Genomic DNA, 26231 nt, shown 5'->3' on the forward strand with positions numbered 1-26231 from the left:
AAAGAAAGAAAAAAAAACCTGAGAGATTTAATATTACAGTTAATTTTATAATAGTAAGAGATTTATAAGTGAGGTAAAACAATAAGAGGGAATATGTACAAAGAGGAAATGGAAACTGTCCATAAATACATTATTGAGGTTTCAGTTGTGGCTCCATAGCTGAGTTTTGCACTAAAAGAAGGGATTCCGCCTCTTTGTTATGAATGAGAAATGCAGTACATCCTAACCCAAATTACAGCACAAACTCTGAGTACAGAATGATTTATCTGAACATTTACAAGTGAACATATTAATTAGTTTAGAAACTAAAATGAAGCAAAAAGCAGACACTAAGAATTTTAGCACCTGGTTGACACCTCTACTCTGACACTTAAAAATTTTCTATATTATTGAAAATTCACTTAACTCTTATGCTTGGGCTCTTTTTTTTTTCTTTTAAGGATTAATGGTCATTTTTTGCCATTATTCTTCATATTTGAAAGTTCCTGGTCAGCAGAAGCAAAAGAATAATTTTCTACTACCAGAAATTTCAAGAAGAAATATCTTCTTTTCACCATAAAGGGACAAAAAATGTAATTAAAACCAATTTAATCTAATCTGTAACCAGAAATATTATATGTTTGGATTAAATTTAAATTTGACTCCATTTTCTGTGTGTATAACCCTTGGTTTGGGAATAATTACAAACATCTTTGTAATGTATTTTACCCAGTTAGTATGCACGCTCAATCTTACCTCCATTTTAAGATTTTGTTTTTCTTGGAATTATATATAGAAATTAATTATCGATAGAAAAAATAAAATAGGTGTTGCACTTAGCTGCAAATAACTCAGGAATAGGGAAGAACAATGTTGGATGCACAAGAAGTAATCAAAGATATGAAAAAAAAACACAGGCAGGGAATCCAACACCATCAAGACAGGAAAGTTTCCAGAATGACCTGCAGGTAGTGCAAAAATGGTAAAGTAATCAAAAATAGGGAATGAAATGAAAACTGCATACCAAGTACAGAGATAGATAAATAATGTGAAGTATCTTACACTGCATATGTAAAACAAGGCGTCATCATGGGAGTTAGTAAGTTTTCTAGAATATGGAGAAGAGTCTAAATTCCCAGAACAGAGAGATATTGAGAAAACATAAAATTAATTGTTTGCTTTAGTGTTCATAGTAAAGGTGATATATTTTCTTCAATATTACTTTTTCCTCCCATGGAAAATGAATGACATTTCTGACACAAACTGATATCACAGAATTTAATATATTTTCTGAGCAAGGAAAAATAAATATTGAGGCAGCAGAGTTTACATCAAGAACAGGAGCAAATAAATCGGAGGTGATGAAGACTGGTACCCAGGCTAGCGGATCTTTCCAGTATTAAGGAGAAGAGTGGCTGGAGAGGAGTGCTAAGATGGAAGATGGCAAGTGGTAGCAGTTTGGAGCATCATTCCTCTCTTATACAATTTACCGTTTGTTTTTTAAATGCACCTAGTGTGAATTTCTCAATGGCAATAATGTGGCTACAAGAAGTTATTCTGACTTGGAAAATGTATAAAAGGAACATTAGAGACACAAGGTGAGTGAGGGAATATATTTTATTGGATCAACTTCTGGTGGTGACAGACAAGCTTTTGAGCTACACAGAGCTCTTCTTCAGGTCAAGGAACATTGTCTCCTACCAAAGATAATTTTTCATCTTGAAGTCTCAAAAGCTCAACAAAGGGACAGGTTCAGCAGAAAATGCACCCCAAATCACAAAAATGAACCTCCAAAAACCCCGTGATTAAATATATGGACCTAATAATTTAACTGATCTCAGTACTGGATTCACTCATTAAATCTGAGCTTCAAGACTACAGAATGTGGCAATGAGAGCCACATGACTTGCTTGAATATGAATATTTTTTAAATAGTCAATTATATTTTGCAAACAGTAGTCTAACTGGATATTTTGTCTGAACAAGGTACCTGATCAATCTTAGAATGTGGATCTAGAACATATTACACCATATTGGCTTAAAGGAATTTGATTTTGTAAAAATGAATTGGCTAAATCTATAAATATATGCGTATGAGTAAGTTCACAGAGTGGCAATAGCGATAGTCTGAACATGTGTGGGTACAAGAAGCAACAAAAAGAAGGCACCAAATTTAATGTCTCAAAATGCCAATACAGCACTGCTAACAGAAACGGATTCATCTCTAGTCTTTCTTTACAAGGTCTTTATAATATAACTTTAAATTAGAACTATGCTAAAATTCAGTTTCAACCTAATTTTAGCTGAAGTTCTTTTACTTGGCTTTGATTAAATAATTTTTAAATATTTATTTTAAACCAAGTACTGTATATAGCAGCGGGACGTGGTACATTCCTCCCTCTTCTTATGGTCATTTTGTTGGAGATCTAGTATGGCTGTAAGCAGGGCCGGCACTTCAATTTAGGTGACCTAGGCGGTCGCCTAGGGCACCAGGATTTGGGAGGGTGGCAGACTGCTCCAGTGGCCTGTGGCAGGTCCACCGGAGCCGCAGGACCAGCGGACCGTCCGCAAGGACGCCTGCGGCAGGTCCACCAGAGTCACGGGGCCAGTGGACCGTCTGCAGGAACGCCTGCGGAAGGTCCACCGGAGCCGTGGGACCGGCGAGCTGGCCCTGCGCCTAGAGCGCCAAAATCCCTGGCGCCACTCCTGGCTGTAAGGAAGGTATTCCCTTTTGGTACTTTCATGCAGCACAGGTCATTTCTGCAAGCCTCTGCCTCAATTCATTCCAGTAGCGTTCCCCTTCTTAACATCACCACTACCCTTTCCCAGTGATGTAATTCCCTTCTCTTATTTGCAACCATTGCAGTTCATCTCTTTGGTATCAGAAGCAGTATGTATGGAAGTTATCCCTATAGAGACTACTTGTTTCATTCTCCACTCTTGTAATTTTAAAACTAACATTTATCAAAGCTCATAAAGACTGTGGTTGCTCCAGGAGAAGAGCTACATGAGACCAGCCCAATTTGGTCCATAATGCTAGAATTCTGTATTGCAAGACATATAGCAAATGTGCTAATTTATTCCTTTCTCCTCTGAGAATCAAAGGAAAGGGCCCTGTTGTAAGAAATTATTTCTCCAAAAATTCTCTATTCCCACAAAACATACATTTTTCATCAGATATCTTGCTAATTTGTAGCTATATTATGAAGGTACAAGCTCAGTTCTCCAAACTTCACATATTTCAGTGAACCCTGCAAGTGAGAGTTATTATATTTGTTACATGTATTAGAAAGTGCTTATGGTGTGTGAAATGTAAACTATGGATGAGTCTGTTTCCTGTTACAATGTATTAATATCTAAAAATCAATACAGTATTTGAAAAAAGACAAAGGAAAGAGGAAGGAGACTCTCTAGCTGACATATTTTAAAAGTATATTGGAAATGGGAGTTATTAATGAAGGAACAGAAGATAATGGTATACTATACAGAGTGGTGGTAAGAGACAGCTTGGAATGGTATTTATTGATTAAATACAATTAGCATGGATCTGAAGGGAAGCCACGAAAACTTTTAAAAGAAATAATAGCTGTGATGTCAGAGAGGAGGCAAACTATGGATTTATCATAATTTAATCTATTTAGAAACACGCTTCTAAGGGTTTTGATTTGTTCTGAAGAAAAAGCTTAAGACTTTCATAGTAATTCTTGGCTTCTATTCTAAGGCTTCTACAATGATTGTTGTTATATAGTCTATATGTCTTCAAATTAGACTGGAAGTCTTTCTGGAAGATATGATTTGGTTGAACCTAAGTTATTGTGTTCAATACAAGCATAATTGGGTGTGATTTTATGTCCTATGTTATACAAGAGGTCAGATAATAATTTAATGGTCCATCTGGCCTTAACATCCATGAATGTGTAACAATGTGGATTGATAAATGTGTCACTTTGATTCTGAAATCTTAAAATGCTATACAAAGGAGGGTAAATATTTTACCCACTTCAGACATGGGGAGACTGAGCCACTGTGGCACTTGCCCAACCCACATCACATGGCAGGTCAGTGGAAGAGCCAAAAATAGAAACCAGGCCTCCTCACTCCCAGTGCAGTGTCCTATCCACTGTCACATTTTCATAACCATGTGCTCATTATGTAGTAACACGATCTAATTTACATCCAGTCTAGTTTACATTTTAAATGATTTATTTAATCTGTATTTTAACTATAACTTGTTTCTTATAATGCTTTATTATTACCCTACATTTGACCTGCCATTATATCCTAAGGCTAGGAAATTAATCAAGGTATCATGCATGGTTTTCTTCCCCTAAATATCTGGCTTCCTTTAAAATATTTTAGTAATTCTGTAAAGGGAAAATACAATCAACTAAAGTTACTTTAATAACAAATTTAATAAAAAAATATATTTTTATTTGGAAAATATTTACAAATTTCTATTTAAACACACAGCAAAAGTGTACCAGAAAAGCCTCAATGTTATGCAACTTAATATTTGCAGAAGTTTTCCTCCACATTCTCTTTTCAAGTGGGAGTGGCTTCTGGCATTACAAAAGAGTCAGGCTGGGCCACCTGAAAATGTGAGGTAGCCACATATATATGGAGACTTCCATTCTGAGATTCAGCTTCTCCAAGGTTCTCTCCTGATTGCCTCTCCCCCTGGTATTACAACTTCTTCAGCAGCCATTGTTACTCCCACCCCTTAACACCATGTACACATTAACACCTCCACCCAAGCCATCTAGAAAGCATAGAACATGTGCCAATGCTGCATACATTGGTGATAATTCCAGAGCAGAAATCTGCCACGTCTCCTACTTATTTATATCCACCGCAAGGTCACTCCTGAAAGCATGGAGTACTGATGTCTCATGTTTGCCTGGGGGATAGCTTTAGCACATTTTTGGAAATTTGTGGTTAAGGGAAGCAGATGTGGGAGTCATGGCTGACTTTGGCATTTTAGTTTCTTTATTTTGCAATTCCTACAAAATATGTTGCTGCTAATTCTTCTCTCCCCGCGCCGCCCATACATACACACTCCAGTCTCATACTCTCCTCCAATCAAAAATTGGGTTTTATCTACCATTTTACCCAGTGATGACAAATGTGGTGATTTCACCATGAGTCTTATATTTGGTGTGCTTTTTTTTCCTTAAAGCATGCGCTCATTTCTTGTGATTCCATGTCAAGTCCAGTTTTCACTTAAAAAAAAAAAAAAGTATTATTGTACCCATGTTTCCTGAGAAAAGTTTGAAAACATGAACCCAGAAAGCAAATTAAAAAACAAACAAACAAAACATTTATTATTGTTTAACCTCTTATGACTTTTGAATAATCGGATCTACTACTAATAGAGTAACCATGTGTTCCAAATGGTCCAGCAAACACGTTTTCTGTTAATAAATGGTCTCTGCTATAAAATAGCTGGAGAAATCTGGATATCCAATTTATTGTTTTCTTTTCAATAACTGAAATGTGACTTGAAATTAAGAAGTGTCAATGCCAAACCAATATTCAGCACAAGATAAAAGCCATGTGAGCACACTCAGGATGCCTAAATGAAGTTAACTATTTTCTCAGGCAATGATGAAGCACCTTAGATTGTGTGAAAGTATATACAGTAGAACCTCAGAGTTACGAATACCTCAGGAATGGAGGTTGTTCATAACTCTGAAATATTCATAACTGAATAAAACGTTATGGTTCTTTCAAAAGCTTACAACTGAGCAGGGACTTAATACAGCTCTGAAACTTTACTATGCAGAAGAAAAATGCTGCTTCTAACCATCTTAATTTGAATGAAATAAACACAGAAATAGTTTTCTTATCTAGTCAAATATTTTTTTCTTTCCCTTTATTTTTTAGTAGTTTACATTTAACACAGTACTATATTGTATTTGCTGTTTAAAATTTATGCCTCTGCTTCTTGACTACATACATCCGGTTCCAAATGAGGGTGTGGTTGACCCATCAGTTCGTAATTTTGGTGCTCGTAATTCTGAGGTTCTACTGTAGCATCATGTTAATGTAGAGCTGGAAAGGACCTCAAGAAGTCATCAAGTCCAGTCCTCTCCACTGCAGCAGGAACAAATAACCCTACAATATGCCTGACAGGTGTTCGTTTTTAAAAATCTCCAATGATGGGAATCTATAGCTACCCTTGGAAGTCTATTACAAAGTTTCTCCTAATATCTAACCTAACTTTCTGGTACTGCAGATAAAGCCCATTACTTTTGTCCTACCTTCAGTGGACATGAAGAACAACTGATCACCCTCCTCTTTATAAAAGAGCCCTTAACATATTTGAAAACTTATCAGATCACCCAGTCTTCTTTTCTCAAGAACAGAATAATAGAATGATAGAAGATTAGAGTTGGAAGAGACCTCATGAGGTCATCTAGTCCAACCCCCTGCTCAAAGCAGGACCAACTCCAACTAAATCATCCCAGCCATGACTTTGTCAAGCCAGGCCTTAAATCATCACAGACAGGCCTTTGTCAAGCCGGGCCTCTAACTATGGAGATTCCACCACCTCCCTAGGTAACACATTCCAGTGCTTCACCACCCTCCTGGTGAAATAGTTTTGCCTAATATCCAACCTAGATCTCCCCCACTGCAACTTGAGACCATTGCTCTTTGTTCTGTCATCTGCCACTGCTGAGAACAGCCTAGCTCCATCCTCTTTGGAACCCCCCTTCTGGGAGTTGAAGGCTGCTATCAAATCCCCCCTCACTCTTCTCTTCTGCAGACTAAATAATCCCAGTTCCCTCAGCCTCTCCTCAGCCCTCTAATAATTTTTGCTGCCCTCTGCAGGACACTCTCCAATTTGTCTGCATCCTTTCTGTATCGGGTGGCCCAAAACTGGATGCAATACTCCAGATGTAACCTCACCAGTGCCGAATAGAGGGGAATAATTACTTCCCTCGATCTGCTGGCAATGCTCCTACTAATGCAGCCCAATATGCTGTTAGCCTTCTTGGCAACAAGGGCACACTGTTGACTCATATCCAAATTCTCATCCACTGTAATCCCAGGTCCTTTTCCATAGAACTGCCACTTAGCCAGTCAGTTCCCAGCCTGTAGTAGTGTATGGAATTCTTTCGTCCTAAGTGCAGCACTCTGCACTTGTCCTTGTTGAACCTCATCAGATTTATTTTGGTCAAATCCTCCAATCCTATCCCTACCCTCCAGTGTATCTACCTCTCCCCACAGCTTAGTGTCATCCATGAACTTGCTGAGGGTGTAATTCATCCCATCATCTAGATTATTAATGAAGATGTTGAACAAAACTGGCCCCAGGACCAACCCCTGGGGCACTCCGCTTGATACTGGCTGCCAGCTAGACTGTAAACTGTTGATCACAACCTGTTGAGCCCAATGATCTAGCCAGCTCTCTATCCACCTTATAGTCCATTCATCCAATCCATACTTTTTTTTAACTTGCTGGCAAGAATACTGTGGGAGACCATATCAAAAGCTTTGCTAAAGTCAAGGAATAACACATCCACTGCTTTCCTTTCATCCACAGATCCAGTTATCTCATCATAGAAGGCAATCAGGTTGGTCAGGCATGACTTGCCCTTGGTGAATCCATGTTGACTCTTCCTGATCACCTTCCTCTCCTCCAAGTGCTTCCTAATGGATTCCTTGAGGACCTGCTCCATGATTTTTCTGGGGACTTAGATGAAGCTGTAGTTCCCCAGATTCTCCTTCTTTCCTTTTATAAAGATGAGTGCTATATTTGCCTTTTTCCAATTGTCCAGGACCTCCCCTGATCTCGCCCGACCGCCACGAGTTTTCAAAGATAGTGGCAAATGGCTCTGCAATCACTTCAGCCAACTCCCTCAGCACCCTCAGAAGCACTGCATCTGGCCCCATGGACTTGTGCATGTCCAGCTTTTCTAAATAGTCCTTAACCTGTTCCTTCACCACTGAGGGCTGCTCTCTTCCTTTCCGTACTGTGCTGCCCAATGCAGCAGTTTGCGAACTGACCTCGTCTGTAAAGACCAAGGCAAAAAATAATTGAGTACTTCAGCTTTTCCCACATCATCTGTCACTAGGTTGCCTCCCCCATTCAGTAAGGGTCCCACACTTTCCCTGACCTTCTCCTTGTTGATAACATACCTGTAGAAACCATTCTTGTTACCCTTCACATCCCTTGCTAGCTGCAACTCCAGTTGTGCTTTGGCCTTCCTGATTACACCTCGGCATGCTCAAGCAATATTTTTATACTCCTCCCTAGTCATCTGTCCAAGTTTCCACTTCTTGTAAGCTTTCTTTCTGTGTGTAAGCTCACCGAAGATTTCACTGTTAAGCCAAGCTGGTCACCTGCCATATTTGCTATTCTTTCTGCACTTCAAGATGGTTTGTTCCTGCACCCTCAATAAGGCATTTTTAAAATACAGCCAACTCTCCTGGACTCCTTTCCCCCTCATATTAGCCTCCCAGGGCACACTGTTGACTCATAGTCCATTCATCCAATCCATACTTTTTTTTAACTTGCTGGCAAGAATACTGTGGGAGACCATATCAAAAGCTTTGCTAAAGTCAAGGAATAACACATCCACTGCTTTCCTTTCATCCTGCCCATCAGTTCCCTGAGTCAATGTCTGCTTTTTTGAAGTCCAGGGTCCGTATTCTGCTGCTCTCCTTTCTTCCTTTGTCAGGATCCTGAACTCGACCATCTCATGGTCACTGCTGCCCAGGTTGCCACCCACTTCTACTTCCCCTACCAATTCTTCCCTGTTTGTAAGGAACAGGTTAAGAGGAGCATGGCCCTTAGTTGGTTCCTCCAGCACTTGCACCAGGAAATTGTTCCCAACACTCTTCCTGGATTGTCTGTGCACTGCTGTATTGCCCTCCCAGGAGATGTCAGGATGACTGAAGTCTCCCATGAAAACCAGGGCCTGTGATATGGAGACTTCTGTTAGTTGTCCAAAAAAAGCCTTGTCTACCTCATCCTCCTGGTCTGGTGAGCTATAGCAGATGCCGACCATGACATCACCCTTGTTGCTCTCACCTCTAAACTTAATGCAACGACACTCAGGCTTTTCTCCATACCGGAGCTCTGAGCAATCATACTGCTCTCATACATATAGTGCAACTCCTCCACCTTTTCTTCCCTGTCTGTCCTTCCTGAACAGTTTATACCCATCCATGACAGTGCTCCAGTCATGTGAGCTATCCCACCAAGTCTCTGTTATTCCAACCACATCATTAGTTCCTTGACTGTGCAAGGAATTCCAGTTCTCCCTGCTTGTTTCCCAGAGGGTTTTTTTTTTTGGTTTTGGTTTGGTTTTTTAAAACCTTTCCTCTTAGATCAAGTATTCTAATGCTCTCCTATGGATTCTCTCTAATTTACTCACTTCTTTCCTAAAGTCTGGTGCCCAGACCTGGACACAGTTCTCCAGCTGAGGCCTCATCAGTGCCAAGCAGAGTAGGACAGTTACCTCCGATCTCCAACATACAACACTCCTGAATGATATAGCCTTTTTCACACCAGCATTACACTGTTGACTCATACTCAACTCATGACACACTATAACCCCCAGATCCTTTCCAGCATTACCACCACATAGGCAATTATTCCCTGTTTTGTAGTAGTGCTTTTGATTTTTCCTTCCTAAGTGAAGAACTTTGCATTTGTCTTTACTGAATTTCATTTTGTTGAATTCAGACCAATTCTCCAATTTTTCAAGGTCATTTTGAATTTTAATCCTATTCTCCAAAGTACTTGAAACCCCTTTTAGCTCGGGGTCATCTGCATATTTATAAACACATTCTTCATTTCATTATCCAAGTCTGAATGAAAATATTGGCTAGTACCAGACCAAGGACTGACTCCTGCAGTACCATATCACATACACCCTCCCAGTTTGACAGTTTGAGTACAGTCTTCCAACCAGTTGGGACCTCACCTACCAGTTACCTCACCTGTGCTTCAGTATTAAAAAGAACTGGGGGAACAACAATATTTACTATACAGTCTTATGAAGCATTATATGGATCTCCACTTTCATACCGTCAATGAGTCCCCATGTCATTTACTGCTGACACGGGAACAAATTCATGCTGAAAAGTAGCATGTGATCACATTAAAGTTATTTCCACCACAAAAATTGTCCCTATCAGGAACAGAGTAACTTGTGCATGACATGAAACAGCCTGGTCAGGGAGCATTCGCAAACACGGGCTATGCACCAAGGCCCTGCCCCAAACTGCCCCCTCTACAGCTGGGAATTATACAGGAATTATACAGGACTTCGAGGAAATTGAGAGCAGGGAACCAAAGTTGTAACCTATATCCCCTCTTAGCCATTCATTTTCATTTATGTTCCCAGGTGCAGTCCAACACCTGAGTGTGACCCACTATGTCAGTTCAGGCAAAACATCCTTGGAAAAATCCTCAATACATGAATTTACATATAATAGCTAGTAATAAAACTGATGAAATTACTTTAAAAAACAACATCCAAGCCTTTGTTCTGTGTTTATACTTTATCATAAAGACACAACATGAAAAGCATGCAGAAATAGATTCCGAGCTCATTATTGCTGAGTTAAATATGAAACTTTTATGGTTGGAATATTAAACAATCTGCTGTTATTAGACCAGATAATCTCATTGGTAAAACTGAGGCAGCATGTGGATTATTGGAAGCCATAATAGTAATGAAAAAGTATTACTTAAAGGCAAAACCTATGCACTAACCTCATATTTTTAAAGTTTTATTAAAATCAGTTTATACTATTTATAGTTCACGTTACTTCAAATTATGTTTTGGACGCTTGTTCACAGTGAAGAAACAATTATCTCTATGCTGCCCTCATGTGCATTTTACCAGCTACAGGTAGGCTGGTATGATAAGTGTGTGATCATGCACAAGAGAAATTGTACATGTGGACCTCAGACCTAAGTCAGTTTTAAATTCAAAATGCAGAATTCCCAATCACCCATTTGCCATAAGAAATTCAAATAGAAAATGTAAGTGTTTTTATCTTTAAATCTCTATTTATCCTTCCTCCACTTTTTTGATCATTATGTATGTTCATCAAGTTTGTCCTTACCCCTAAATCAGCTGCACCTACAACAGCCAGGATGACACTACTATACAGCGTCGGGCTTGTACTCACCAGGTGGCGGTCCCAGTCTTCCACGGCACTTCGGATTGCCCCGCTCCGGACGGGGTAGCGCGACCGCGGGATTGCGGGGCTCCGGCTTGAGGAGCGGGACTGCGGGACTTTCCGCGGCCGGGCCGGGGCAGCGAGACCGCGGGATTGCGGGGCTCCGGCCGGAGGAGCCTGGCCGCGGGGTTGCGGGATTCCGGCCGGGGGAACCGGGCCGTGGGGTTGCCGCGCTCCGGCCGGGAGAGCGAGACCGCGGGGCTCCGGCCAGGGGAGCGGGGCCGCAGGACTTGCCGCACTCTTTCTGCACACAGGGGGGCCCGCTTAGGCCGCTGCCGGATTCGGGGGAATGGCCTGAAGCCGGCGCTGGCCCCATGAATCGGGCCCCGCACTTGCTAAAGCGGGCCCTGATTATATTTGTGGTTCTGCTTGTTTCAGTCACCCAGAGAAACAGCTTCAGATGTCAATTTCACAGAGCACAGAAGTAAATGAAAAGTTTCTGCTGCTGAGCCAAGAAATTTTTTAAAAGTTAGGTGGAATAATTATATATGTAATGACCAAGCTGGAGGAAATAAAATATATTTTATTAAATTTGGTCAAGGAAAATCTGATTTTAAAAGTGGTTGTCCCATTTTTTCTTTGTTTGTTTTTATTCCTCTACATAATTAGCCATGTTCATGCTTCCAAATCTTCAAGTAAGGCCAGACTTCTGAGCAGAGCCAGAGGATAAATTAACCCAAAGTGTTGGCTAGACAGACAAATCATGTTTTTTTTCTGCTAGGAGATGGGAAGCCATTTATCTTGAATGTCAAGTTAAATGAACTCATAAATCAGGGATATTACAGATGGAGAACACTTATTACATCACCTAGTCCATCTCCCTGCTAATTCATTACCACACAAAATACACCCAGAATGTTTAAATGCAGTTTCAACAATTTAATTAGTCCATGTTTTAGCAGTCTGGAATGTTAGTCAATATGGCTTTTCCTGTTTTGTGAGGACTTCAAGCTTAGTACTGTAATGTGTGCCTAGCAGAACCAAACAGTATTGTGTGGAGAGGAAATAAGCCAGAGAAAGTTTGTTTTTCTTCCAAATACGGGTCATTCCAAAACCCAAAGTCCTTCCCAATAAAACAGAGATCACTTTTAAGTCACATGGCACACATGTACTATGAATCACTCTCACTTCCTGGTAAACTTTTAAGCCCAATACACTAAATCACAATCTACTCTGAAAAAGTTAGGTTGTATAAGTTATTCATTTCACATATCATCTTAGATAATGAGCGTTTCCAGATAATGCTGTAATACTTCATGAAAACCCTCATACATATCAAACACATAGGGCAACCATGAATCTCTTTAAAAGTTAATGTAGCATGCCAGAAAACATTTTTAATTTTTAAGCTATATAAACTACCAATTGTACAACAGTTGTAAAAAAAAGTATTATACAAGTATAGGACAACAGACTATTTCAATTAAATATGCTCTATAACTTTTAAGAATCCTCAAAGCTGTCAGTGTTATCTGAATATTTTTGCGTTTTAAAAAGAATAATTTGTGTTTTTATTGCACATAGAATATCAGGGTTGGAAGGGACCTCAGGAGGTCATCTAGTCTAACCCTGTGCTCCAAGCAGGACCAATCCCCAAACAAATTTTTTGCCCCAGATCCCTAAACAGCCTCCTCAATGATTGAGCTCAGAACTCTGGGTTTAGCAGGTCAATACTGAAGCCACTAAGCTATTCCTACCCCCATGCCTTGTCTAACATAACACAACACAACAGGCACATAGAGTTAAAATCCAAACTCCACCACATCCTAAGCCTGTCTTTAACTTAGATAAAAACCAAAATGTAAATTTCAGTTTAAACGTCTTCCCTAGATTGGGTTTATTTTGTTCGTAGGGTTTCTCCTTTCAGTATTACTCTGTTCTTGCCCCTATTTCCCTCTTACTCACTGAACGGTTCAAACTCTTCATATATTCTTGGGCCAAAGCTTGTCTCGTGAGTCAGCAGCAACAACTCTCTCTCTCTTTCTCTCTCTCTCTGCCTCTGCAGGATGCTAGAACCAGATGTCCTGTCAGAGTACCCTTTTCTATGAAGCCACATGTCACATTAAAATTTGTCAAGGGTCCAAATTACCAAAACTAGATATTAAAGTGGTTTTTTTGTTTTGGTTTTTTTTGGTTGTGGGGGGGGGCGTGTAGTGGGCGCTACTAATGATCAAAATCATAAGCAGTTTTTAAACTCAGCTGTTTTCAAGAACTGCAGTTATGGCCATCTCCAAAGTTGGAAGCAGAGGGGTTGAAAAGCAAAATATGAACGGTATAGCAGTTTTACATAAATGAATTTCTATGACAAAACTTCCTTTTGCTATACAGATATACTGAATAATTTTCAGTGAATTACAGTGGAATAAGGATATATATTCAAAATACTTAGTTTTCATTACCTGTGTAGGAACCTCAAAATACACAGAAGACTAAATTGTTTATGTAAACACATCTGAACCTATGTCTCATCAGAATCAGAGTGGAATTTCATGAGATCCATTTGTCCAAGATTTCTAGCACTTCCTTTTTTGTTTTAACCAAGTAGACAATATCAAAAGAAAAACCTCTTGATATATTTTGGAAATTCTGCTTCTGGTCTCAACCATTTTCATGTCATGTTGGAAACAAGTGAATGTGAACAACTAACAGAATATTTTCAAACAAACAAGTTAAGTTTCCCTTCAATATTTATGCAAAGTTTTGGAATGAAAGTTACTTTCTTCACAGTGATTCATATGTCCCTAGCACTTACACTCTGTACCAACGAAACCTCCACATGTAATAAAAGGAAAGGAAAAGGATGGTGTACTTGTAGCAGTGTCATTTACGATCACCATACAATATACTGGGCAGAACGACAACGAAAACCAACGTCTCCTCAAACCAATGACCACAAAATACTGTTAGGAAACTAAATTGAGGTATTTTTAAAACAAGAAATATTTCTGCTGGTTCATGGCATCAATAATAAGCCTCATAAGCATGTGCGACATAATATGTAATCAAAAGCCACTATACTTGTGTACCTGTTCCTTAACTGAAGCTAGAATAGCAGAGGTTGTCTCTGTTTCAGAACCGTCTCCATTGGATGTATTCAGCACAGGACTAAGGGAACTTGTCTTGTCAGAAGATGACGGCTGGTCTGGCACAGGCATAGCTCCTATGATTAAAAAAAATGTTTTGATATTACAAGCCACATGTGTGTCAGGAACCAAATATATACAACAGTAACGACCCTAATTTCAGAAAAAAAAATATTTTGTGTTCAGCAGAGCTAATTTGCTTCTGTTAGATAATGCGAACATCCTTCATTTACTATTCTTTAAAACACAAAGATTATTTAAAATTTATCCTAAAAAGCAGGCTTGAATTCTTATAATCCAGTTTGCCTCCATATCATTCACAACATTGCAATTGGAGCTAATTCAAACTATGTACAGTTGTGGCATTTGTATAGTATTCTAGGGGCTATGTCCAATACAAAATTACAATATCATGGGAGTGATTAATCATGAAATTCCATGCAAGCAGAGGACCAACAGATGAGAGAAATACAGATTTTCACGACTTATTGAATTAGGTGCATATTTACTATGCACCTATTAGTAGTCTAGTATTTTGTCTAATTTCAACAAATCTAAGCAGTGTTTTTGCTGACGTTTTATCAGCAATATTATTGTAAAACAGTAATAAAAGTTATTCTGCCCCCTCCCCCCCTTTCTTTTTCTGAGTGAGAGAAGTGAGTAAGCCAATGGTTAGAAGTGAAGTCTCTTCTTTTTTGTTCTATAAAGCTAAGGATAAGATGCAAGAGCGAAGTCATGATTTTGGAGGCTGAGCCATAGTACGAAGTGACATGAAGTGTATAGTCCCCAGGTATATCATATAAATGGTGCAGTTTCTGTAAAAGTCCATGGGGCTCTAGAAGAAGTGCTCCTGCTACCTTAGTTTTACCTGTGTCACTCCCCTAGAAATTAGTTCCACATTTTTATAAAGGAAACCTTTAGTTTACAGTTCTTATAAAGCTGACTTAAGTGGTGAGTAAAACCTCACACACCACTTAAATCAGCTTTTATTAGATGAGTCCTCTTATATGAGACCAAACGGTGTGGGGAGCTCAAGTCCAGAATAAAGAGTAAATGCATATCAGCGCTACCTAGCACCAACTAAGTGCAATATATTTCAATAGCAGTGATTGAGGAAGTTTGGGATTAAAATGACCAAAATTGTCTAGGCACAGAGTGAATGTGCCTACACACACAGCTTGCCAAAGTAAAGCCCTGAAGTGATGTTTTATAACATTGGCTCTGAATACTCACCGCTACATGAGAACAAAAACAACTAGGAGTCTGGTGGCACCTTAAAAACTAACAGATTTATTTGGGCATAAGCTTTCCTGGGTAAAAAGCTTCTTCAGATGCATGGAGACCACATGAGGGTGCCCGTTTGGCCTGGTTGGACACACCTTTCCAAAACCTTCCTGAAGTTCAAGCCACACTAGCAGAAGGAAGAGGGGAACATACCTTCAGGTGAAACTATAAAGAGGCCACCTCAAAAGTATTGAAAAAACGTGTCACAGATGTTTTCTTCCTAATCCTTGGCAGTCAGTGATTGGCTTATGCTCTAATTCAGGGGTGGGCAAACTGTGGCCCACGGGACCATCCTGTCCGGCCCCCAAGCTCCTGGCCCGGGAGGCTAGCCCCCCAGCCCCTCCCCTGCTGTCCCCCCTCCCTGGCAGCCTCAGCTTGCTCGCTCACTCTGCTGCTGGAGCAATGCTCTGGGAAGCAGGGCTGTGAGCTCCTGGGGCAGCACAGCTGCAGAGCCCGGCCTGACCTAGTGCTCTGTGCTGTGTGGTGGCAGCAGTGGCAGTGTGGCCAGCAACCAGTGCTCAAGGCAGCATGATAAGGGGGCAGAGAGTGGGGGGGGGAGTGGGGTTGGATAGAGGGCAGGGGAGTTCAGGGTGGTGGTCAGGGGGCAGGGGTGTGAATAGGGGTTGAGGAGGTCAGGGTGGGGTCAGGGGGTTGAATGGGGGTAGGGGTGTCCAGGGGCAGTCAGGAAGGAGAAGGGGGTTGGATGGAGGGCCAGGGGGCAGGGGTTCCGGGGGCAGTCAGGGGACAGGGAGAAGGGGTTGTTGGATAGGCAGGAGTCCTGGGGGGGGGGCGTCAGGAATGAGAGGCGGGGTTGGATGGGGTGGCACGGGTCGGGGGGCAATCAGGGGACAGGGTGCGGAGTGTGTGCATGGGGCAAGGGTCCCAGAGGGTCTGTCAGGGAACAAGGGGGGTTGGGGTGCAGGAGTTCCAGAGAGGGGGGCAGATAGGAGGTGGGGGCCGGGCAACGACCCACAACCTAACTAGCCATCCATACAATTTACGAAATCCAATGCAGCCCTCAGGCAAAAAGTTTGCCCGCCCCTGCTCTAATTGGTTTATACATTTTTTCATACTTAATGCAACTGCAGGAGTTCTTATTCATAACAATTTTTTTTTTTATTGTATCTCCTATGGTAGGGGTAGGCAACCTATGGCACGCAAGCTGATTTTCAGTGGCACTCACACTGCCAGGGTCCTAGCCACCGGTCCAGGGGGCTCTGCATTTTAATTTAATTTTAAATGAAGTTTCTTAAACATTTTAAAAACAATACAACAATAGTTTAGTTATATATTATAGACTTATAGAAAGAGACCTTCTAAAAACGTTAAAATGTATTACTGGCACACAAAATCTTAAATTAGAGTGAATAAATGAAGACCCGGCACACCGCTTCTGAAAGGTTGCTGACCCCTGTTCTACAGAAATTAGTGAAGATGGCAATGTATAGGTCTCATGCCCCATTAGTGTCCTCAATCTATATATTTTGAATGAAGGCACAACATGGCCAAGTAGTAATTGAGTTTCTCAGCATAATACCATTGTCAAGATGAAGAAACAGAGTTACTTATGAATAGATAGGCCTGGCAGAATTTTATTTTTTAAGTAATTTTTATAAATAATATTGATGTTTATTTTTAAGGGTTTTTATATTATCTTAAATTTTGAGAGTTGTGTGAAATTATGGGGGAGGTCAAATAATAATTACTTAATGACAGTAGCTATTGAGAGTCAAAAAGTTAAAGCTTTATAACCATTAAAACAAATTGTCAACATCACCTTAAATCAAACTCTAATAAACTCTCAAGCAGCATTTCTTTTATTGCCTATCTTTAAATTTTGATTATCGCTGATGAAAATATTGCCAGTTTGTGCGTACAAGTGAAACTGATGCTTACTAGAAACTTACTTAGAAACCTTCTCCTTCTGAGCCTAAGGATAGGCAGCACAAGGTCACTCATCACAAGAAGAATTCCAAGTTAGATGGAAATTCAGATACCATACATCTGTCCCTGCCTGTCATAAGCTTATTGTATAAAATCTGCATCAGCATCTTCTATATAGATTTAAAAGGGCCTTTTTAATTTTTCTCATTCAGTGCAACAAATATAGGTTTTACTGCAACAAGTTACCATATATACTCGTTGATAAGGTGAATATTTTTGGTAAAAAGTGACGCATCAAAGAGTGGAGGTCGGCTTATAAATGGGTCTACCCCAAATTTTGATAATTTTAAACTCTATCGAATCATTGAATTGAATATCTAATACAGGGATCGGCAACCTTTGACATGCGGTCCGCCAGGGTAAGCACCCTGGCAGGCCAGGCTGGTTTGCTTACCTGCCATGTCCACAGGTTCGGCCGACTGCAGCTCCCACCGGCCATGGTTTGCCGCTCCAGGCCAATGGAGACACAGCAGGTAAACAAACTGGCTCAGCCCGCCAGGGTGCTTACCCTGGCAGGCCATGTGCCAAAGGTTGCCGATCCCTGATCTAATATATTGTTGCTTTGTTTACCTGGAGCATCTGCATGCACAGAGCCCTCAGCTCCCTGTGGCCGCGGTTAGCAGGTCCCAGCCAATGGGAGCTGCAGGATGGCACCACTTCCTGCAGCTCCCATTGGCTGGGAACAGCGACCCATGAGCACAGGGAGTTAAGGGGCTCCATGCCTGCAGATGCTCCAAGTAAACAAAATGTCCCAACCCACCAGCAGCTTACCCTGACAGGTGGGGAGCCAAAGTTTTCCAAACCCCGAAATATAGGGTCAGCTTATGAAAGGGTCATACAGTTTTTACTATTTTCACCTATCCATTTTGGGGAGTCGGCTTATAAACGAACGGTCTAATGAATGAGAATATATGATACATGTTTTACAAAATAACTTCAGCAACTCAACAATGTAATTAGCAGGAATTTATTTAAAAATATTATATTGTCTACAAAACATCATATTACATGTTTGCACACATACACCATGACCCATCTTGTACTCATGACTAATTATTTTAAATTAAATTATTAGTCACTTCTTAATAGGAAGCAAGGTCATTTTTTTTTTCTGATGTTGCAGTTCTTCAATTTAGGTGGGCTAGTGGCTCACATTGTGGAATTGTATTCCAACCTGAGAGATGCGGTTTTGGATGTAATTTCAAGATTTTGGAGCACAAGATTCCCTACTACTCCCCTTTCTCTCCCCTCTTCTCCTTCTTTTGTCTTTTCCTTTCCCTTGCTGCTATTTAGTTGGTGATTTATTTGGCGTTGGTCCTGTTCTATTAACTCATCCTCGCTTGCGTTTCTCTCACCCAGTCCCCAATAATACATTTTTTAAAATATGTTAAAAAAATCTTTTAAAAAGTGCAAGTAACATAACAGTTCCCACTATGATAACTACACTTGTGTGCTATATCCATTTTGTAGCAACCTGGATGAAACCTGGAAGGAGTAACACAAATTGCAGGATGGAAGTGTTTGGAGAAGGCACCAGGAAGCCAATCTGTATGGACATGGCTGGAATGCTTGCTGCAGTTGCAGCATCTCTGTAAATACATCTTTTAATAGTCCAGTTTAGTTTTCACAACATGGAGTCCTCTCCTGTTATTACTCAGCATGTGATACATGAACACATCTTTTCTTTACTTAGACTGCAAACTGTTTGGGGCAGGTATTATCTGGTACTATGCATTTAACATGCTGTATTACTACGCACTGCTAACATTTGCTGTTAGTAAACAACCACACAAATCAATATAAATTATATCACTCCCTCACACACCAACCCTCTTAAAAGTGCACTGCTGTCTTTATCCAGGGCAACGTGCACAACATTTATATCCCCCACCGACAGGATACAGAACGGCAATGCTAGTTTCTCAAACACAAGGCTAAAACATCAAAGAGCAGATGCAGCAGAGAGGAACTGTGACTGCAGAGAGTACATGTAAGGACCCAATACTCTGTGGAACTAATTTGAATGAGGCCCATGGAAGCTTGTATTGCTCATTTGCCTGCTTCAACTACTGTTTGACGTCTATGTACTGCAATCACTTCGTGTTAGCAGCAGTTGGTACTGCATCCTGTCATTAAGGTTGCCAACTTTCTAATTGCACAAATCCGAACACACTTGCCCTGCCCATCTCTGAGGCCCCATCTCCACTCACTCCAGCTCCCCTCCCTCTGTCGCTCACTCTCCCACACCCTCACTCACTTTCACTGGGCTGGTGCGGGAGTGGGTGAGGGCTCCAGCTAGGGGAGCAGTCTCCAGAGTGGGGCCAGAAATGAGAGGCTCAGGATACAGGAGCAGCAAAGAATCCTGTGGCACCTTATAGACTAACAGACGTTTTGGAGCATGAGCTTTCGTGGGTGAATACCCACTTCTTCAGATGCATGTGGTGGAAATATCCAGGGGCAGGTATATATATGCTAGCAAGCAAGCTAGAGATAACGAGGTCAGTTCAATCAGGGAGGATGAGGCCCTGTTCTAGCAGTTGAGGTGTGAAAACCAAGAGAGGAGGACCAGACTTCAAAGAGAAACTGCTGAGCTTCAGTTCATCTGCAAATTTGACACCATCAGCTCAGGATTGAACAAAGACTGTGAATGGCTTGCCAACTACAGAACCAGTTTCTCCTCTCTTGGTTTTCACACCTCAACTGCTAGAACAGGGCCTCATCCTCCCTGATTGAACTGAACTCGTTATCTCTAGCTTGCTTGCTAGCATATATATACCTGCCCCTGGATATTTCCACCACATGCATCTGAAGAAGTGGGTATTCACCCACGAAAGCTCATGCTCCAAAACGTCTGTTAGTCTATAAGGTGCCACAGGATTCTTTGCTGCTTTTACAGATCCAAACTAAGACGGCTACCCCTCTGATACAGGATACAGGACGGGGCTCAGGCAGGGGATTGGGGTGCTGGAGGGAGTGAGGGCTCTGGTTAGGGGTGTGGGGTCTGGGGTAGGGCTGGGGATGAGGGGTTTGGGGTGCAGGAGAGAGCTCCGGACTAGAGCCAAGAGGTTGGAGTGTGGGAGGAGGGTCAGGACTGGGGTACAGGGTTGGGGAGTGGGCTCCAGGAGGGGGCAAGGGGTTGGGGTGTGGGAAGGGGTTCGGGATGCCGGCTCTGGGAAGGAGTTAGGGTGTGGAAGGGGGTTACGACCTGGAGCAGGAGGTTCGGGGTGTGGGCTCCAGCCACACATCACTTACCTCAGGCAGCTACCAATCGGTGGCGCAGCACGGCTAAGGCAGGCTCCCTGCCTGCCCTGTCTCCTGGAAGTGGCCAGCATGTCTGGCCCTGAGGCAGTTGCACAGCTAGGCAGCCTTGTGCAGTGTGCACTGCCTGCATCCACAGACACCTCCCTCATAGTTCCCAGCCAATGGGAGCTGCAGAGCTGGCACTCAGGGCAGAGACAGCACACAGAGCTCCCTGCCCACCTCTGTGCATAGGAGCTGGAATTGCTGGCCGCTTCCAGGAGCTGCGTGGAATCAGGGCAGGCAGGGAGCCTGCCTTAGCCCTGCTGTGCTGCCAACTGTACTTTTAATGGCTTAGTCAGCAGTGCTGACGGAGCCATCAGGGTCCCCTTTAGACCAGGTGTTCTGGTTGAAAACCGAACGCCTGGCAACCCTAACTGTTGTAATGCAGACACACTAAAAATATTTGTAAGGTACATGGGGACTGGCAGCTGGGACATTGATAGGGTTAAGCCCTATCAACCCGTAATAGCCACTCATAGTTATGCTCAGAGAAGTGATGACTGAATAAGATCTTGTTTTAAAGATGCATGCACTGTGTATTCAAAGTCACAGTAGTCTGACACGCTAGTAACAGCTATAGTCAAGACTGTCCAAGTGTTTTAATTCTAAACTCATTTTGGGGTTGCTTGTAACTTTCTGACTCTTTTGCCGTTCAGACTGTGATTTTCCAGGCCTTGTCTCTGTCTCAGGGTGAATTTTTTTGGGAGGAGGTCTGAGCAATGCTATTTTTATTATATATAGTTTAGTGTGCACCTTAGTTACTGCTTTAATTGGAAAACTTTATGTAAATGAGGCAGCCATGTGCATTAAATGGTGCATGTCAAAAGCAGACTTGAAAGCTGCAGTGAATAACAACTAGTAAGCAGCACTGTTTTACTTTTCCCAGGATATTTTTAACATGATCCAAAATTTGATAAGCAAAGATGCACGTTGCCCATTTTTTCTGTAGAAACATCAGGAGAGCTTTATAATAAAGTACTTGTGACATTAAAAAATACTGCGTATGCATCACCCTGCTGAATTGATCAAATAGAAACTAGTTCTCATCAGGACACTGAAAGTCACCCCTCGTAAGATTTTTCTCTGACACATTTCAGACTAAAAGGATGATTATTTAAGCATAAAAAAGTTGCAAAATACTGCATTTAAATTTTCACTTTAGTACTATCAAATCCACAACACTTGATAGCACTTGTGCACATTTAACTAAACTTCCAACTCACATTGCAAAGCTCTTGATGGAAATACTGTTATTATCCCATAACAATGTAAGGGGAGAATGTGAATTTTACTTATCACAAGCACTATACAAATACATATAAAGCAAACACATTTCAGGCCTCTTGTCTATTGGGATGAAGGTATACGGAGAACAAAAAATATACATGGATATATATAGTTAACAGAAATCTCTCAACAGCAAACATCTGTGATGACAATCAGGTCTCTATTTCAAACTTAGTGTATACAAACCATAGTATTACCTACTGTCTAATTGCACAAACCCAAACACCCTTGCCCCATCCCATGCCCCATCCCTTCCTGAGACCATGCCCCAGACCCACCCCTTCTCCAAGGCCCTGCCCTGACTCACTCCATCCCCCTTCCCTCCATCACTCGCTCGCTCCCACCCTCACTCCCTTTAGCCAGACTGATGAAGGGGTGAGAGCTCTGGGCTGGGGATGGGGCCAAGGGGTTTGGAGTGTGGGACGGGGCTGTGGGCTGAGTCAGGGACAGGGGTTGGGGTGCAGGAGGGGGTTGGGGTGCAGGAGGAGGTCAAAGGTGCGGGCTCTGGGCAGTGTTTACCTTTGGTGGCTCCCAGAAGTGACAGGCATGTCCAGCTCCTAGGCTCAGGAGTAGCCAGGTGGCTCTGTGCGCTGCTCTGTCTGCCTGCCTGCATGCACCACCCTGCAGCTCACATTGACCACAGTTCCTGGCCAATGGGGGCTGCAGAGTCAGCACTCAGGCTTGGGGGCAGGGGCAGCACACAGAGACCACCATGGCTGCCCCTGTGCCTATGAGCCAGACATGTTGGCCACTTCCAGGAGCCACACAGAGCCAGGACAGGCAGGGAGCCTGCCTTAGCCCTGCTGCTGCGCCACTGATCAGACTTTTGGCCTATTAAAATCTCCTAGATTGCTTTTAATAGTCACCGGGAGACTGAGGTCAATTCTGGTAGACTCCCGGCCAATCTGGGAGGGTGGGCAACCCTAAGAAACTATATTATTGATGGGATCTCAGTCTTAGATCTTAGAATGCTGTCAGTTTCAGGTTCTTGCTCAAACTCAGACTCGTGATGATATTAGCATATTAATTTAAATACAAGTGAGAACAAAACTAAACATGGAGCAAAACTCAGAGCAAGTCAGTATCAGACATATAAAATAAGCATATCCCAGTGACAAAGGTGCCCATAGCAGAAAAAGTAGAATACACAGGAATGATATTTCACTTAGACCATCATCAAGTTAAAAATATTCCATTCTGATTTACTTGAAAATGAGATGAAACCCCCCCAAATCAGGACTCTGTGTGACAAGCAATTTGAAATCTTGGCAGGACCAGTGATCAGAAAATTAATTCCCAGGCAACTGGGAACATATCAGGTAGCTAGACATACAAACAATTCATTTATGCCCACAATTAATATCAACTAAAAGTTTTATTCCCAATATTAGAGGCTGAATTTAGGCCTTCTAAAAATTTAGCTCCAAGACATGCATTTTGTTCAGTTCTTTTACAGGAAAAAATCCAAGCTAAATTTGATATTAAAATGGAAAAAACTTAGGGAATGTAAAGAAAATGTATTTTTTATTTTGAAACAGTAGGGATTCCTTGTATCCTTTGTTCAGTTGTCATTATCTAAGCTTTCTGAGAAAACTCTTGTAAAACATCTTAGGTTAAAGAGAATCTGTTGTACTCAAATCACTGCTCACAATTTTGGTTGTTTTTTTCTTTTTTTTAAAGCAAATGTGAACTGAGCTTTATAACAACAGTACATGAAGAAACTGGAGGCTGTACAGTTCCAGACAGATGGTTTGATGGGTGGATAAAATAAAATCTAGCTTAAATAAAAGCAAATTCAATTACATATGCCAAGCACTGCAGATTGTAACACAGAACTCAAGATACAAAAAAAGATCCTCTTCAAATTAGACATGGATGATAAAACAGGAAAATATTTCCCAACAGCACAGGGTGAGTTCTACAGTTGTGACTGTCCCTTTAAAAGGAGATGGGTCCAGGCCCACCTGTAACACCTCCCTCTCTAGGTGAAGAAAATAAGCACAGTCACATGACAGGTGGGTCACGTGCTAGAGGCGGCCTTCTGGGTTGAAGGAAGATAAGACAGAAAAGTCCGTGGCCAGACAAAAGGGAGACACTCACAGGAGGGGCAAGATTGAGAGCTAAGCCAAGAGGGTAGGCTGAAGAGCATCTGAAGGTCAAAGAGAAGATAGACCCTCAGCAAGGAAGGGCTGTGCCCAGCTTAAGATTGGGAAGGAAAACTCTTGTGTTTGTTTTGGACTGGGATACCCTGGCTGGAGCAGACCCTTTTTCCTCTGACTTGGATGGAGGGTCAAGTCACTGCAGTATCCAAACCAGGCTAAAAGGTTGGGAGCAGAGCCAACCTGAATGAGGGGGAAATGAATAAATGGCAGCCCAAAGCCTGACCGGGTAGGTGGTATTTCTTTTCAATGTCATTAGGTCTGTTATAGCACAAGTTCAGATGTTCATGGTGCCTCCTCTCCACAACCTCTCTTTAATGGAAGGGATACTGTCAATGAAAGTTTGACACAAAAGGTAGATCATGTGAAATCTTTTATAAAGACCAAAACCAAAGGAATGTTGCCAGATACATGTTATGTAAATTGCAGTTGAGCTGTTCTTCAACAAAAATATTTAATGCAGTGTTTGGAACAGAATCACAACACAGGGAACCTTTACAGGAAACGGACCATTAGCAAAAATTAGGCTGCCTTACATTTAGATTTTCCAAGCTGAGAAATGAAAAAATAAAAAAATATATTAATAATGAAAAAATGACATCTTTTCAACATTTCTCTAACCAGCCACAGCAGAAGAAAACACTATGGTACACCCAAAACTAATAGACCATTTAATCTAAAGTAAGAGGAGGCTAAATTGTGCTCAAATTCAAGGGCAGAACAGAGAACAAGAGCACTTCCCAGGCCTGGTACTCGTATTTTTTAAACTCTGTGCACCATCTAGATTCAGTACTGGGGTGACAGGTGCTTTAGAAATAAATGCTTTAGCCAGATAGACATGCTATATAAAGATCAAATTATTTCAATAATCTCAGGGGATATTAACATAAATGTAGAAGTGTGCTTTTCAGTGTGAGCCCTGATTCTCCATTGCCTTGTACCCTTGTCTGTGCTATTCATATGAGTGCAAAGTGGTTATAACACACTTGTCAGTGGAAATATATGGAGAATTCCAATTTGTTAGTGTTTCGCATGCATTTTGTACAGGTGTAAATGACTGCACAAGATGCAAGGCAGTGAAGAATTGACCCCATGATTTTTAAGCTGACACTGTCCCTTTAAATTGAGGTAAAGCAACTGAATCCATTCAGTTCTTTGTAGCTTTTCACTGAAATGCTATTTCTATTGAGAGCATCTTTAGCTTCAACTGTGAATGCATATGTCATAGGCAATAACTTGACTCGCCAGTCACCACTATGTGAACAGCATTTTGAATAGCTAACAGTTTTTACTGGTAATTCATTCTTTAAGATTAAACATGTGGAATCATAGTAAAAGTTTTGGCTTTCTTGATGATTTCTATACTTATATTTTAGGTGAATAATAAGCACCAATAAATGTAAATTTATAGCATCAATGGAATAAGTATAGATAACTAATTTTACAGTAAATATTCATAGTACATAATGTACACACTTCCTTTGGGTGGAAGGAGGTCATTACAGCTAATCAGTCAGCATACCTTACTGTTTTTAAACATAGTTTTTTTCATGACTGTGTAAATCTTTTTTCAGTACATTCAGGGTAGCAACAGCTTCTGTTAATTATAGGCAGTCTGTTTCATGCACGGGAGCTCTGTTTAAATTTACAGCACACAATGTAACATATTTAAACTTGTAAAAGTGTCTCCAAACTAAACAATAACAGCATTGAAAGTGTGAACTCAAACTCTCACCTTGTTCATATCACTGAGGTGTGTCATAATCTAGTTAAGATTACACAAATTGTCATTAAAATATAATGAGACAGTTTTTTTAAACTGGGATAGTATGCCAATGTAAGTTAAGGTCGATATAACTTTGTGTGTAGACATGGCAAATGAACTCTCAGCATCACAGCAAAATGCAAGGTGGAACAGGTTATTTAGCATAAGTAATTAGCACATATTGTAAGGAACCATTCAAGGTAGACTACTAACCTGTTAACACCTCAG

At 41.3% G+C, this 26231-nt stretch overlaps 1 protein-coding gene across 5 annotated transcripts in view; it reads right to left on the minus strand.

Moving 5' to 3' along the window:
* CTNND2 (catenin delta 2) overlaps positions 1-26231 on the minus strand; it is a 1245479-nt gene that overhangs the window by 991711 nt on the left and 227537 nt on the right. For 3 of the 5 annotated variants that reach the window (XM_050937390.1, XM_050937389.1, XM_050937388.1), the window contains exon 2: positions 14208-14341. The exons of the other annotated variants lie outside the window; for them this stretch is intronic. In XM_050937390.1, the coding sequence (XP_050793347.1) occupies positions 14208-14341 (134 nt within the window). The remainder of the gene's footprint in view (positions 1-14207; positions 14342-26231) is intronic. 5 annotated transcript variants of the gene reach the window in all.

This window comes from Gopherus flavomarginatus, chromosome 2 (assembly GCF_025201925.1).
Source record: "Gopherus flavomarginatus isolate rGopFla2 chromosome 2, rGopFla2.mat.asm, whole genome shotgun sequence".
Classification (NCBI taxonomy): Eukaryota; Metazoa; Chordata; order Testudines; family Testudinidae; genus Gopherus; species Gopherus flavomarginatus.